This window comes from Procambarus clarkii, chromosome 42 (assembly GCF_040958095.1).
Source record: "Procambarus clarkii isolate CNS0578487 chromosome 42, FALCON_Pclarkii_2.0, whole genome shotgun sequence".
NCBI lineage: Eukaryota > Metazoa > Arthropoda > Malacostraca > Decapoda > Cambaridae > Procambarus > Procambarus clarkii.
In genome coordinates this window covers 6,897,770-6,911,079 of record NC_091191.1, presented here as the reverse complement: position 1 = coordinate 6,911,079, position 13,310 = coordinate 6,897,770, and the positions used below count along the sequence as shown (strand labels likewise).

General features: G+C 39.1%; 1 protein-coding gene across 3 annotated transcripts in view; it reads right to left on the bottom strand.

The window, feature by feature from the left end:
• The window catches only part of E(Pc) (Enhancer of Polycomb), a 112,939-nt gene that overhangs the window by 27,165 nt on the left and 72,464 nt on the right, over positions 1-13,310 (bottom strand). For 2 of the 3 annotated variants that reach the window (XM_069339867.1, XM_045762024.2), the window contains exons 3-6: positions 7,065-7,229; positions 3,496-3,627; positions 2,881-3,116; positions 304-496 (exon numbers count right to left, since the gene is read on the bottom strand). In XM_069339867.1, the coding sequence (XP_069195968.1) occupies positions 304-496; positions 2,881-3,116; positions 3,496-3,627; positions 7,065-7,229 (726 nt within the window). The remainder of the gene's footprint in view (positions 1-303; positions 497-2,880; positions 3,117-3,495; positions 3,628-7,064; positions 7,230-13,310) is intronic. The other variant, XM_045762026.2, reaches the window with a different exon arrangement.

Genomic DNA, 13,310 nt, shown 5'->3' with positions numbered 1-13,310 from the left:
TAAATCATGTTTTTCTCTGGTCATTTTATACCCCTTGGAAAGAGTGCATTTCCTGCCCTTAAAATTTTGTTTCTGAAACTGCATGGAACTTTATTTCATGTACCTGCACTTGGAGTTTCCTCAACTTGTTATACCATCCACATTCATGAAGAATTATTCCTATATTGTCATTATTACTAAGGTGATGCATTCGTGAAGAAACCAAGTCCGGTATATATTCCTGGTTAATAAAAGTAGAAGTCATACAAAAGTGAAGCAGTGTGCCCAGGAAGCAGCCCAAAAACCAAGGACAATGATACGTACTCTTTTTTTACTCACTTTGCTGGAATGTGATAATGGTGCAACCTTTAGCCAGGATCCACTTGACGTTGCACTAGAGGCTGTGGTTCCTGACGACAGCTGGTGGTTGGAGAATAGGGGAGCAAAAGCAGGCCGCTGAGTTCGTAATGCAGTAACCTCTGCCAGCACCGCCCCAGTAAAATCTTGCATCTCATACCTGCACATAATAAAAGTTACCCATTATTATACCCACATACATGGCATCTCTCAATATTTTATAAAACTTACAAAAGATTAAACAGTTGAAAACAGTTCAATATGTATTACCCCGATTCAAAATGTAAGAAAGGGCACAAATAATAGTGTAAGTACAGTACTACCACTGTATGCCTCCTGCTGTATTCTGAAGGACAGAGCAGGAACACACTGTTGTAAATAGTCAAACAGAAATGCACGATGTTCAATGTGTAACTAATAATGGCCTTCAACTAAACACCTGTGTAAGAAGCTATATACAAAAATACATAATTTTAGGTGTAAAGATATATGAAACTGTGCACATGGCAGAAGGACAAATAATAAAGACTTGACATATGGAGCAGTAATGGCAAATTAGTAGCAAGTGTACAAGTGCTTAAGATGAGTTTCATCCAGGCTAATTGCTATGTTATGAAGATGTACCTTGAAGAGTAAAACACTGACTCAAAGTTAATTATAAAAACAAACTAATATACTGAATAATTTCAGTCAATTTTAAAATAAGAAAACTAAAACAAACCTGACTGGTATATAGGATAAAAATCTTAAAATTAAAAAAAAAAATATGTTGTGGAAGAATTATAGAGGCATTAGTCTACAAAGTATATGGCAGACTAGTAATGGGAAGAGTACAGAAAATAATTGATAACCTAGTCAATGCTTAACAAGGTTGTTTTCTTGGAGAAAGATGTTTTATAAATCTGATACAGGCATTGATCCACCTAGTGAAGTTATGTGAGAAAGCTAATAAGAAGTCCATGACCTTTATGAACTTGGAGAAAGTGAATAGTAGAGGTTTATAGAGAGAAAATGAATATCGATTAAGTGGAATATCAAATGCCGTAATGAGTTCATTCAGAAAGTTGAGCATGTGTAAGAGTTAATTTAATGGTGTAAAAAGTCACTGTTCTGATATTACTAAAGAAGTACACTGAAACTGTGTAATATCCTAATGATTAATCAATGAATATATGGATAAACTTGATACCTGGTTGATTGATTAATTGATTGATTGATTGATTGAGGAAGGTTAAGATGAGAATACTAGAAATGGGTATAAATTAAGTAATGTAACTCTAGAGCCCCACATTATATCTATTATACCTGGTGCATTCATGCCATCCAACTTTTCAGTAATATACCAAACTTGCTCATGAAGGTGTGTGAATGATAGACGTTTCTATTACCTCTTGAGCTCATTCCACTTGTTTACTATTCTCATTGCACATGAGTATTTCCTTCCATTACTTGAGTTCATCTGTGTGTTTAGCTTCCAACTACAGTATGTCCCCCTCATTCTGTTGTCCCTTATCTGGGAAAGACTGTCTCCATCCACCTGGACTATTACCCTCACTATATTGTGTATTTTTGATCATATTGTCTGGTTATTCTTCCTTCCAATGTGATTAATTTTAGTTTATTTAGGCAGTCCTAATAGCTTATTTGTTGAATCTAAAGTACCTGCCTTGTGGCAAGTCTTTGAACTTTCTAAATTTTGTTATGTACATTATAACGTGTGTGTGTGTTCCATGCTGAAGCTGCATAATCTAGGTCTGGTCTTGAGAGCCAGCCTATGTTTGCTAGTCTTTCAAATGCAGCTGACAATTTTCAGTTACAATGTGCCTCAAGTGTTAAGGCTGATGTTACATACATTTCTTTTTGTTTTCCTTTTTATATTGCTTTTCAACTTGTCTATCAACCTTCTGTAAGGGACAGGGAAAATGGCATTCTGGTAATCTTGGACGATGCCATCAACACAGTGCGTCTCCTGAATCTTGCCAGCCTTGTGGTAAAACTAGATCTGGTTCATAATGCATCCTTTTTCCATTTTAGGACAATATTGACACACACAAAAAACCACAAGTCTATGCCTAGTAAGCAAAGAGAATGTGCAATGGTGATACCATCATGAAGAATGATAATGTGTGAGGAAAAATATATAAAAATAAATATGATGAATTGGAGTGAAAAGAAAGGGCTAAGAAAGTAGGAAAACATTGCTTTGTGAATAACATATCCATACATTTGAAAAAGCACAAAATGTGGCAATGAATAGGATTGACTGCATGTCAACTGGCTGTTTATAAGGTTACAAAGAATAATTGACAAGCTAGTTCTATAAAAATTTGTCAAGTACTATATACCTAGCATTCAAAATGACAAATACTGCTGGCAATATGTAGGTATTTGTCATCTCTATTGATGTTATTGGGTATGAAGGGGCAGCACAAAAGACAGGATGACACTGAACATTTTTTAAAAACATTTATCCTGAAACACTTCACCATTCTATTTCTGGTAGGTGCCTTCCCCTCTCCCTGTAAATAATTATAAACAACATACCTCCTTTCAAAAACCTCTATGTTTAAATTGAGGTATTCCCTCTTCGCTTTCTCTCTTCGTTTCACCATCTCTAGTAAAGTAACTGCTCTAGATAGGTCTCGACGCAATTTTAACATCTTCTCATAACTGGATTCATCATTTTTACGATTCTTTCTTGTTTGCATTTTCTCTGTTCTTTTACGGAAAGCCACGTATGGATCACTCGAGTTGGACCCTGTGCCTTTTTCTGTCTTAACCTGCAATGCAAGTAGGTATCTAGAATAATGTGATTAGGTAAAAAATTCAAGAAATAAGTTACTATTTTTATACATCAACTGTACAAAAATAAAGGATTTAAACTATTGTAAAGAGTAACATCTAACCACATCCAACTAAACTGACCTTTGGCTGAGTTCTATACAAGACATCCATGGTGAAATATTCTAAGATGTGCTGCAAGTTCTTGCAAGAAAACTTTCGTTTGCCTTAAAAGCATCATTTCACTCAGACTCAATTCATACCACCAGATTAGTTAACTATGACACCTCAATAAGTACCCGTTGTTAATACACATTGGGTTCCCAAGAGGACAAACTACCTCTGGTGATAACTGGGAGCATATTAGTCAACTCTGACCTGCGGTATGAGTGCATGAGCCAGTCTGAGCCGCTTGTTGAGCCAATAGTCGTAGACAGCAATGATGAGATCATCATCATCCTTCAAAAGCACCTTGGCCTCCTGCAGAGTAACAGCTTTCAGCCCCGAAGCCTAAAAAAAAAGAAAAAAAAAAGAGCAAAATTATTACTTTTGTTATTGTATTTGGTCTTGCTCCCTCTCCCTCAAATTCCTGAGAAAGTGAGCACATTTAAAGTCTTCATACTGTAATTTCAAACACCTTTAGAAATGATGAACTTTATGATGAAACACAAATAACAATCATTACATAATTCTACATACTGCACTGATTAAATTATCATGAAGGTGAGGCAGTAGCTACTTATTTACACCTGGACATTAAAATGTGTGAAAAGCATGAAAAGTTTTAGTGAACACATACAAGTGAGAGTAAATGGGGAAGAAACATTTAAAGATAATAAAAAACTAGTGTCAAAATGAAAACCAAATAGTGATAAACAGTAATGTATTTATTGAAAAATCAATATGAAGATGAAGAAACAGTAAACCATCAAATTGCAAAGCAGTCATGCTCTGCAATGTTGACCAGACCACACACTAGAAGGTGAAGGGACGACGACGTTTCGGTCCGTCCTGGATCATTCTCAAGTCGATTGTGAGAATGACAATCGACTTGAGAATGGTCCAGGACGGACCGAAAAGTCGTCGTCCCTTCACCTTCTAGTGTGTGGTCTGGTTAACATACTTCAGCCAAATTACTGTGACTCATCGCCTGCATGCTCTGCAATAAAACTAAATCCATCTGGATAAAACATTTTTAATATACACTGTACAATGAATGAAACTCCCACTCTCCAGATCCTCGTTTTCTGGATTCCCAGATTGCCAAGACAAATTTTTGATTCCCAACCCCGAATTTACTTAGTTTTAGTTTCCTAGGGAAAGACGTTAGCAGAGCAAGGCTGATCTTACGACAAATTGCTTGATGTCATTTGTAGTACTGTATGTGGAATTCTTGGGAAATGTGTGTGATGTTATTTGTATCACATGGAATTCTTGCTCAATACATGCAGATGTCACTTGTAGTACATGGAATTCCTGGATCATTTAAGAAGCTGCTACATTTATTTATTTTTTTTTTTTTTATATATACAAGAGATCTTACATTCTTGTACAGCTACTAGCACTCATAGCTTTTCGGGCAAGTCCTTAAATCCCAATTTTCCCCGGAATACGGCCCTGCCAAATCGTTTAACAATCAGGTACCCATTTAACTGTTGGGTAAACAGAGGCTACAGTTAAGGATAGGCACCCAGGAAATCCTCCCCAGCCAGGATATGAACCCTGGACAAACCGCTCACAAAATGCCAGGCGAGTGTCTCACCACTGCGCCACGAGGACATTATTTCTCTAGTAATTGCTACAAGAGTTTGAAACAATTAACTCAGACTTACAAGAGGACTACAAAGAAAATGAGAATTCAAGGCTCTATTATTCCTCAACCATGTAACCCTAGACACTCAACATCTTGGCCTCAACCGCACACCCTAAATTACGCCAACTTATGGGGGAGTATATAGTATATATAAGAAACATTTTTTCCTTTCTATATCATAAAACATTTACATCTGATGGTGAGAAAATTAAAAAAAAAAATTATTATTTATAGCTTGGCAATACTGTAGTGAGAAGAAATGTAGAAAAATCTAATTTTGAATACAGTACAGTATTCATTTTCAAATTATTTGTAATAGATTTCTCTTCACTAATACCTGGAGAGGGTTACCTGTTTGATACCTGCTTGATGGGGTTCTGGGAGTTGTTCCACTCCCCAAGCCCGGCCCAACCAGGCTTGACTTGTGAGAGCTTGGTCCCCCAGGCTGTTGCTTGGAGCAGCCCACAGGCCCACATATTCACCACAGCCCGGTTGGTCCAGCACTTTTTTAGAAAACAATCTAAGTTTCTCTTGAAGATCTCCACGGTTGTTCTGGCAATATTTCCCATACTCGCTGGAAGGATGTTGAACAACCGTGGACTTCTGATGTTTATATAGTGTTCTCTGATTGTGCGTATGGCACCCCTACTCTTCTGCGGTTCTGAGAGTAGTTCTACTCCCGGAGCCCGGCCTGAGGCCAGGTTCAACTTGTGTTAACGTGCTCCAACAGGGTTTTGCTTGGAGCGGCCCGCAGGTCCACATATCCACTGCAGCCTGGTTGGTCAGGCACTTCTTGCAAACACTTATCTAAGTGCCTCTTGAATACATCCACCATGGAATAATTGAATACATGGAATGTATTCCATGCTGGAATACATTCCAGCAATATTTGTAATGCTGTCTATTTGATACCTTTCTCATCTCCTTTCCAAAGAGAACATTTTGAGAGCTTTGAGACGGTCCCAATAATTTAGATTTTTTATCGTTCTATGCATGCCATATATGTTCTCTGTATTCCCTCTAATTCAGAGATTTCTCCCGCTCTAAAAGGGAAAGCGAGTACTGAGCAATACTCAAGATGGGACAACACCAGTGATTTAAATAGTACAGTACAGTATTAGCATTGCTGTTGGGTCTCTGAATTTGAACGCTCTCATAATCCTTCCTATCATTTTCCTGGCCGCCACTATATTTGCTCGGTTATGTTCACTAAATGTCAGGTCGTCAGACATCATAATTCCCATATCAATTACATGTTGCTTTCCTTCTACGATTGTATCCCATACCCTGTGTTTCGTTTAACTTCCTTGTTTCCATCATACCTAAGTATGTAACATGGAACTTGTCACTATTAAACATCATGTTAGTTTCAGTTGCCCAATCGAAGACCTTATTAATATCTGCCTGCAGTTTTTCAGTATCTTCTTCAGAGGAAATTTTCATGCTGATTTTTTAATCATCTGCAAAGGATGACACAAAGCTGTGACTAGTATTTTTGCCTATATCTGAGATAAGAATGAGAAATAGCAGCGATGCTAGAACTGTGCCATAGGCATAGTTCTAGTCATTCCTGTGGAATGACTATAGTCACTCATTTTATGGCACATTAAGTCTCCCAAAGGCGATACGCGCACTGGCTTATTGCTCGAGTAGTTTAAGGGCTCAAGTATTAAGAAGCATTAAAATTTCTACACAAATATCTCATGCAAAGTAAGGTATACTTTACAGATATTTATATTACAAAGGATGAAACACATCATCTATATATCCTGAAACACTGAGGTTGAAAGACAATACTGACAGGGGGTATGAAGTGGAATGTGTAAGATGTGGATATGTGAAGGAGATAATATGGATATTAAATATGATCAGAAAAGCAGATCCATCAAGATGAAGGACCAAGTATGAAGGTATAATAGCATGGCCTTCCCAAGTGATTTTTCTTGCATAAAAAAATGTGAAAAGATTTATGAAACATCACAACATGAAGATGCACACATCAACAGATACAGTATAAAAATATTTATATTTTGCCATCACTTTTACCAAATTTTTTTTTAAACCATTACCATAAAATTCACAAATATACTGCACACACACATACTGTAGTTAATCTGTTATAACCTAGATGTACCTTTTCCAGGCGGTCCATCATTTCCTCAAACTGCAGGTTGGTGAGTGGAACCTCCCCTTTAGCAGCATGCTGACTAACCCAAGCCTCATCCTCAGAGTCCATATCATATTCAGGGATGTCCTGGTCTGCTGAGAATGGGTGGATGTGGATCAGCTGTCTGGGAGCCTGTAACATAGCAATATCAATTTATGATGGGCAATATATTTTTCATTTGGAGCAGATTTACAAAGCAGCTCATTTGACATTTTGCCAGAATAGATTGTTAGTAAACATTTTTATTAAATTTAAAGAGAGATATGTAAAGTATTTGCACACTACTTGCCTATGCAAACAGACATAACAAAGCTGGATATACACCACATCTTTCTTCCAGATTTTCATTTGCAGTTGGAAGGAAAACTGCAGATAGAACCAGTGATCTGGTTGAGGACTGGGCCGCGGGGACACTAAAAAGCCCCGAAATCATCTCAAGATAACCTCAAGTGAAGAGCAGGGGTGCCATAGGCACACTCAGAGAATACTGTATAAACATCAGAGGTCAATGGGAGACCTAAATTACGGAGATATCAATTGGGAATCAAGGAATCCCCATGGCGGGGAAAAAATGTGGGGAACAAAGTTAGCAGACATTATAGACAGGCATTTCCTAACACAACATGTGAAGGAAAACACAAGGTAAAGAGAAGGGGAATACACCGAGAATTGCTCAGTTGCTGGAAGAAGGCAAATGTCGCACCGATTTTCAAGAAAGGAGATAGGGAGGAGGCACTTAACTACAGACCCGTACAACTGACACACATCCTCCTGCAAAATACTTGAAAGAATAATTAGGCTAAGACTTGTTGCACACCTCGAGAGCATTAGGTTTGTAAACCAAACATCAACATGGGTTCTGGAAGGGGAAATCATGGCTAACAAATCTTTTGGAATTCTATGATAAAATAACAAGGATAAGGCAGGACAGAAAAGGATGGGCAGACTGCATATTTCTAGACTGCCAAATAGTCTTTGATACAGTACCACACATGAGATTGCTATTCATGTGCGGTACAGGAGTAAGATGGAAAGGCCTTAGCATGGGTAAGGAACTACCTAACAGGAAGGAGCCAGAGAGTAACGGTAAGGGGTGAGAAGGCGGACCGGCAAACAATAACGAATAGGATTGCCAGCACCAATCCTCAAGGATTGGTGCTGGGACCAATTCTATTTCTAATATACGTAAATGACGTGTTTACAGGAATAGAATCCTACATGTCGATGTTCGCGGATGACAAAATTAATGAGAAGAGTTGTGACAGATGAGGATTGGAGGATCCACCAGGACTTAAACAGGTTGCAGAGATGGTCAGAGAAATGGGATCAAGTGATAGGAGACCAAAGGGACAGTACACAATGAAGGAGTACCTGTGACGATTCGAGAAAGAGACCTGGGAGAGGACGTAACACCTAATCTAACTCCTGAGGCACATATAAATAGAATAATGACAGCAGCGTACTCTACACTGGCAAAAATTAGAACATTCAGAAACCTAAGTGAGGAGGCTTTTAGGGTGCTTTACACTGCCTACGTGAGACCAATCTTTGAGTATGCCACGCCATCATGGAATCCCCACCTGAAGAAACACATAAGGAAACTGGAAAAGGTTTAGAAATTTGCAATGAGGCTCGTCCCATTTGTTACGAGGGATGGGATATGAAGAGCGCCTGAAGGAACTGAACCTTACAACACTAGAAAAAAGAAGTGAGGGGGGAGAATATGATAGGAACATATAAAATACTTAGGGGAATTGACAAAGTGGAAATAGATGAAATGTTCACACATAATATTAACAGAATGAGGAGATATGGGTGGAAGCTGGAAACTCAGATGAATCACAGATGTTAGGAAGTTTTCTTCTAGTGTGAGAATAGCAGAAAAATGGAAAGCACTTAAGGAGCAGGTTGCGGGAGCAAACTCTATTCATAATTTTAAAACTAGATATGATAGGGAAATGGGACAGGAGTCATTGCTGTAAACAACCGATGGCTAGAAAGGCGGGAGCCAAGTCTATGCTCGATCCTACAGGCACAAATAGGCGAGTACAAAAAGGTGAGTACACATCAGCAGCGCCAGGAGGCAGGAATCACTGCAGCAGGCTCCAGGAATATCAAATTGCATAAATATTGGGAACAGGTTGAGGGCTGTAAGTGGTGTCCCAGGTTACATAAAGTTATACAGTAGGTAAGTTTAACAGTAAATAAGTGAAAGGTAGTGAAAAGTCTGTGTTGGAAAAGTTTACATTCCACAACAAACAATTGTCAATAGCAAAGATCGCCCCCACCACGAGGAAGGTAAACACACCAACTGATGACTTTTTCAAAGGATTCTTGCCACAAGATATAATGACAGAAGGGTATCTTGGCAGGTTAGAGATGATTGAGGATATGCTAAAGACGTATGAAGAAAAAGTACTTGAATTAGAAGAAAATGGAGTCCTCAGGAGTGAGTTTTGCACTTTAAAAAGAAATAGGTATTCTTCAAAAAGGTAAGAAAATTATTGCCTTAATGGACAAGGTAAAGATTCAGGAGGAACAAACCAAGGAAATAGAGAAAGAAAATGAGGTATGGAAAGTGAAAAGTGGTGAATTTAATGAAATTAACAAGAAAATACTCATATGGTGAGCAACTCCAAGAAACACTAAAGTCCAACTTAGGCAATGATATGCAAAGATAAACTTCACGATCAACACACAAGAGGAGGTTAATAAAGAACTAGAAAAGTATAAAGAGAAAATTAGAGAGACATATGCACAAGTTGTTAAAGAGAGAGGCGATCAAGGAAGTGTATTTGGATGTCAAAGCCAGAAATGACCAACAAGAAGCAGAAGTTAGGCAAGCAATTAGGAAAGAACTGGTTGCCAACAGTAAATTAGTACAAAACACAGACGAATCCTCGTCACGGCCCTTGTGGATTTGTTCATTAATACAAAACACTGCAGATAGAAGTCTATAATAATTTTCAGGGGTTTAGAAAATGAAGTATCATCTAGGGTGGACAGAGGAGCAGAAAAGATGAAATTCATCTTTTCATTGAGAAAACAGAAAATAGTAGGTTTATGAGAAGGCCTTAATTCAAAAGAAAATGTCAGTGATTTTAGGAGGATAGGAAAATATGAGACAAAAGTTACCCCTTGAGGGTGATATTGAATGGAGTGAAATCAAATGACAGAAGTGCTTAGAAATGCCAGGAAATAACTGAGTGATGAGGTTGGCAAACTTTGGTCAATAAGACAAGACCTCTCAAAGTTATCTTGGTTATCTTGAGATAATTTCGGGGCTTTTAGTGTCCCCGTGGCCCGGTCCTCGACCAGGCCTACACCCCCAGGAAGCAGCCCGTGACAGCTGACTAACACCCAAGTACCTATTTTACTGCTAGGTAACAGGGGCATAGGGTGAAAGAAACTCTGCCCATTGTTTCTCGCCGGCGCCTGGGATCGAACCTAGGACCACAGGATCACAAGTCCAGCATGCTGTCCGCTCGGCCGACCGGCAAAGGAAGACAGAGAAAGGATGAAAACAAACCACAATGAAGCAAAACGTCTAAATGGGAATAGAAATTAAGAAATAATTTTTTCTACAAAGTGTTAGGGACTGAAAAGATACTGAAATGGTATATAAAAACAAAGCAACAAAATCATTAGAATAAGGGCAGTAAAGGACAAAGGGAAAGGGAACATGTTTCTGAAAATCTTATAAATAACATGGTTCGCGTTCATGAATAACCAACATAAAAGCAGCGAGATAAAAAAAATACTGGAACCAAGGGATAATTCAGCTTAAGTTCCCAGGTATTGTCGCACTAACAGAGACGGAACTTGAAGAAAATATTTTAAATGAGGTCGTATTCCCAAGGGGCTACTCAGTGAAGATGTGACAGGAAAACTAGGAAGGGGGGGGGGGGGGGGAAGAGGGAGGAGTGGCTGTGCTAGTGAAAGAACACCTGAAGGTAAAAAAGGTAATAATCGAAAACCCTCAAGAAATTGACATACATATTGGCATTGCAGGTTTGGAATCAGGATGATAAACTGATAATCATAAATGCTTACAGCCCACCAGCAAGCAGCACATGGACAAAGGAGTACTAGGTGCTACACACAGAAATTACAACAGCGTTATCTTGAGGTTATCTTGAGATGATTTCGTGGCTTTAGTGTCCCCGCGGCCCGGTCCTCGACGAGGCCCCCACCCCCAGGAAGCAGCCCGTGATAGCTGACTAACACCCAGGTACCTATTTTACTGCTAGGTAACAAGGGCATAGGGTGAAAGAAACTTTGCCCATTGTGAAAATGAAGATCATATGCTATTCTGAGAGCATAATAACATTAAATGAACAGTTGGTGATATTTTTATATTTTTGCAGCTGATTTCAAAATCTGAAGTTTTCAATATTCAATTTTATTATCATTTTTTATTTTTTTTGTTTTTCAAGTTACACTGGTATCATTTAGACAAAATTGGAGCATTTGCCTAGTAGATTAATCACAAAACATTTGACAGTTTCAGAAAATTTAAAAAACCGAGTTCAATGTCACACACATCATATGAGGTTTTGCGCAGTTTAAGAGTTAATGACAGTACTGTACAGTACTTGGATATTTTATAATTATATGTGGCAATTCCAATTATGTTTGTGGTACAAACATTTTTGGAAATGTTCACTTTTGGACTTCCTTGGTGAAAAGTCAGTTAATCCGGAAAAGGTGCTCATCTGGCAAGGGGCCCTTCCCATATAGTCCGGATTAGCGAACTTCTACAGTACAGTACAGTATTGCCAAAGAAAGCCAATAAGATCACATGCATCCTGAGGTCATGGAAGCAGCAAGATCAGGATTAAGCTTCATCCACGCCTGACAGCTGAGTGGACAGCGCGTTCTGGGTTTGAACCCCGGTGGAGGCGGAGACAAGTGGGTAAAATGTTTTTTTTCACCCTGATGCCCCTGTTACCTAGCAGTAAATAGGTACCTGGTAGTTGGACAGCTGCTACGGGCTGCTACCTGGGAGGGGGTAACGAAAAGGAGGCCTGGTCGAAGACCGGGCTGCGGGGACGCTAAGCCCCGAAATCATCTCAAGATAACCTCAAGAAGATAACCAGTCAAAATGATCTGAGCCAGGCTTTGGTGCAAAGCCTGACTCTGCATGAGCATGTATCGACAGATATGAAGACACCCTCAAGTGGCCCAGATATAACGGTGGACAGTCGCAACCAGTGTACATGATGGAGGCCTAAATGGAAAACCACACCTATACAAGCAACACACAACAGCAAATTGCCAGGGGGACTCATTCTTGGTCAATAAACTTGACCAAGGTTACAGAGGCAAAAACCTGGGGGGGGGGGGGGAGCTCACTTACTCTGGAAAGCATTAAATTCCCTAACATGATACCCCAACAATGATGCTCAAAAATACACCACCTTAAAACGCAAGATCAAGAAGCAACGGAGCAAAAAGGTAAAAGGAAAATGGTAACTACAAGATCAAATTTAGAGACCAAGACAGCTTGAGTGGAGCATGAGCTGGACAGAGATGAAAATGGTGGGTATGAAAAGTTCAACCCTCAAACCTTCTTCATCTCATACCTCGTGGCAGTTCTGGGGATCAATGTCCCCATGGCCATGTCTCTGACCAGGCCTCCTCGTTGGTCATCTGGTCAACCAGGCTGTTGGACGCAGCTGCTTGCAGCCTGACATATGAATCACAGCCTAGTTGTGATCAGGTATCCTTTGAATATGTTTATTGAGTTCTCTCTTGAACACTGTGAGGTCAGCCAGTTATGCCCCTTATGTGTAGTGGGAGTGTGTAGAAAAGTCTTGGACTTTTGATGTTGATAAGAATTCTCTCTTGGCATACCTATTCCACCTTTGCATTTCACTGGGGCTATTTTGCACATTCTGCCATGCATACTGGTTTCATGTGATATTTTCATGTGCAGATTTGGAACCAGACCCTCTAATATTTTTGACATGTAAATTGTTATGTACATTATGTCTCTTGCCTATGCTCTAGAGAATAGAGATTTAGAGCTTTTAATCGGTCCCAATAATTTAGAAGTTTTATAGAGTGGATTCTAGCAGTAAAGGATCTTTGCATGCTTTCCCGATTAGCTATTTCTCTGGCCTTGAATAGGGCTGTCAATGTGCAACATTATTCCATCCTAGATAACACTAGTGTCGAAAAAGTATCATTATTGGTATGGCATCTCTTGTT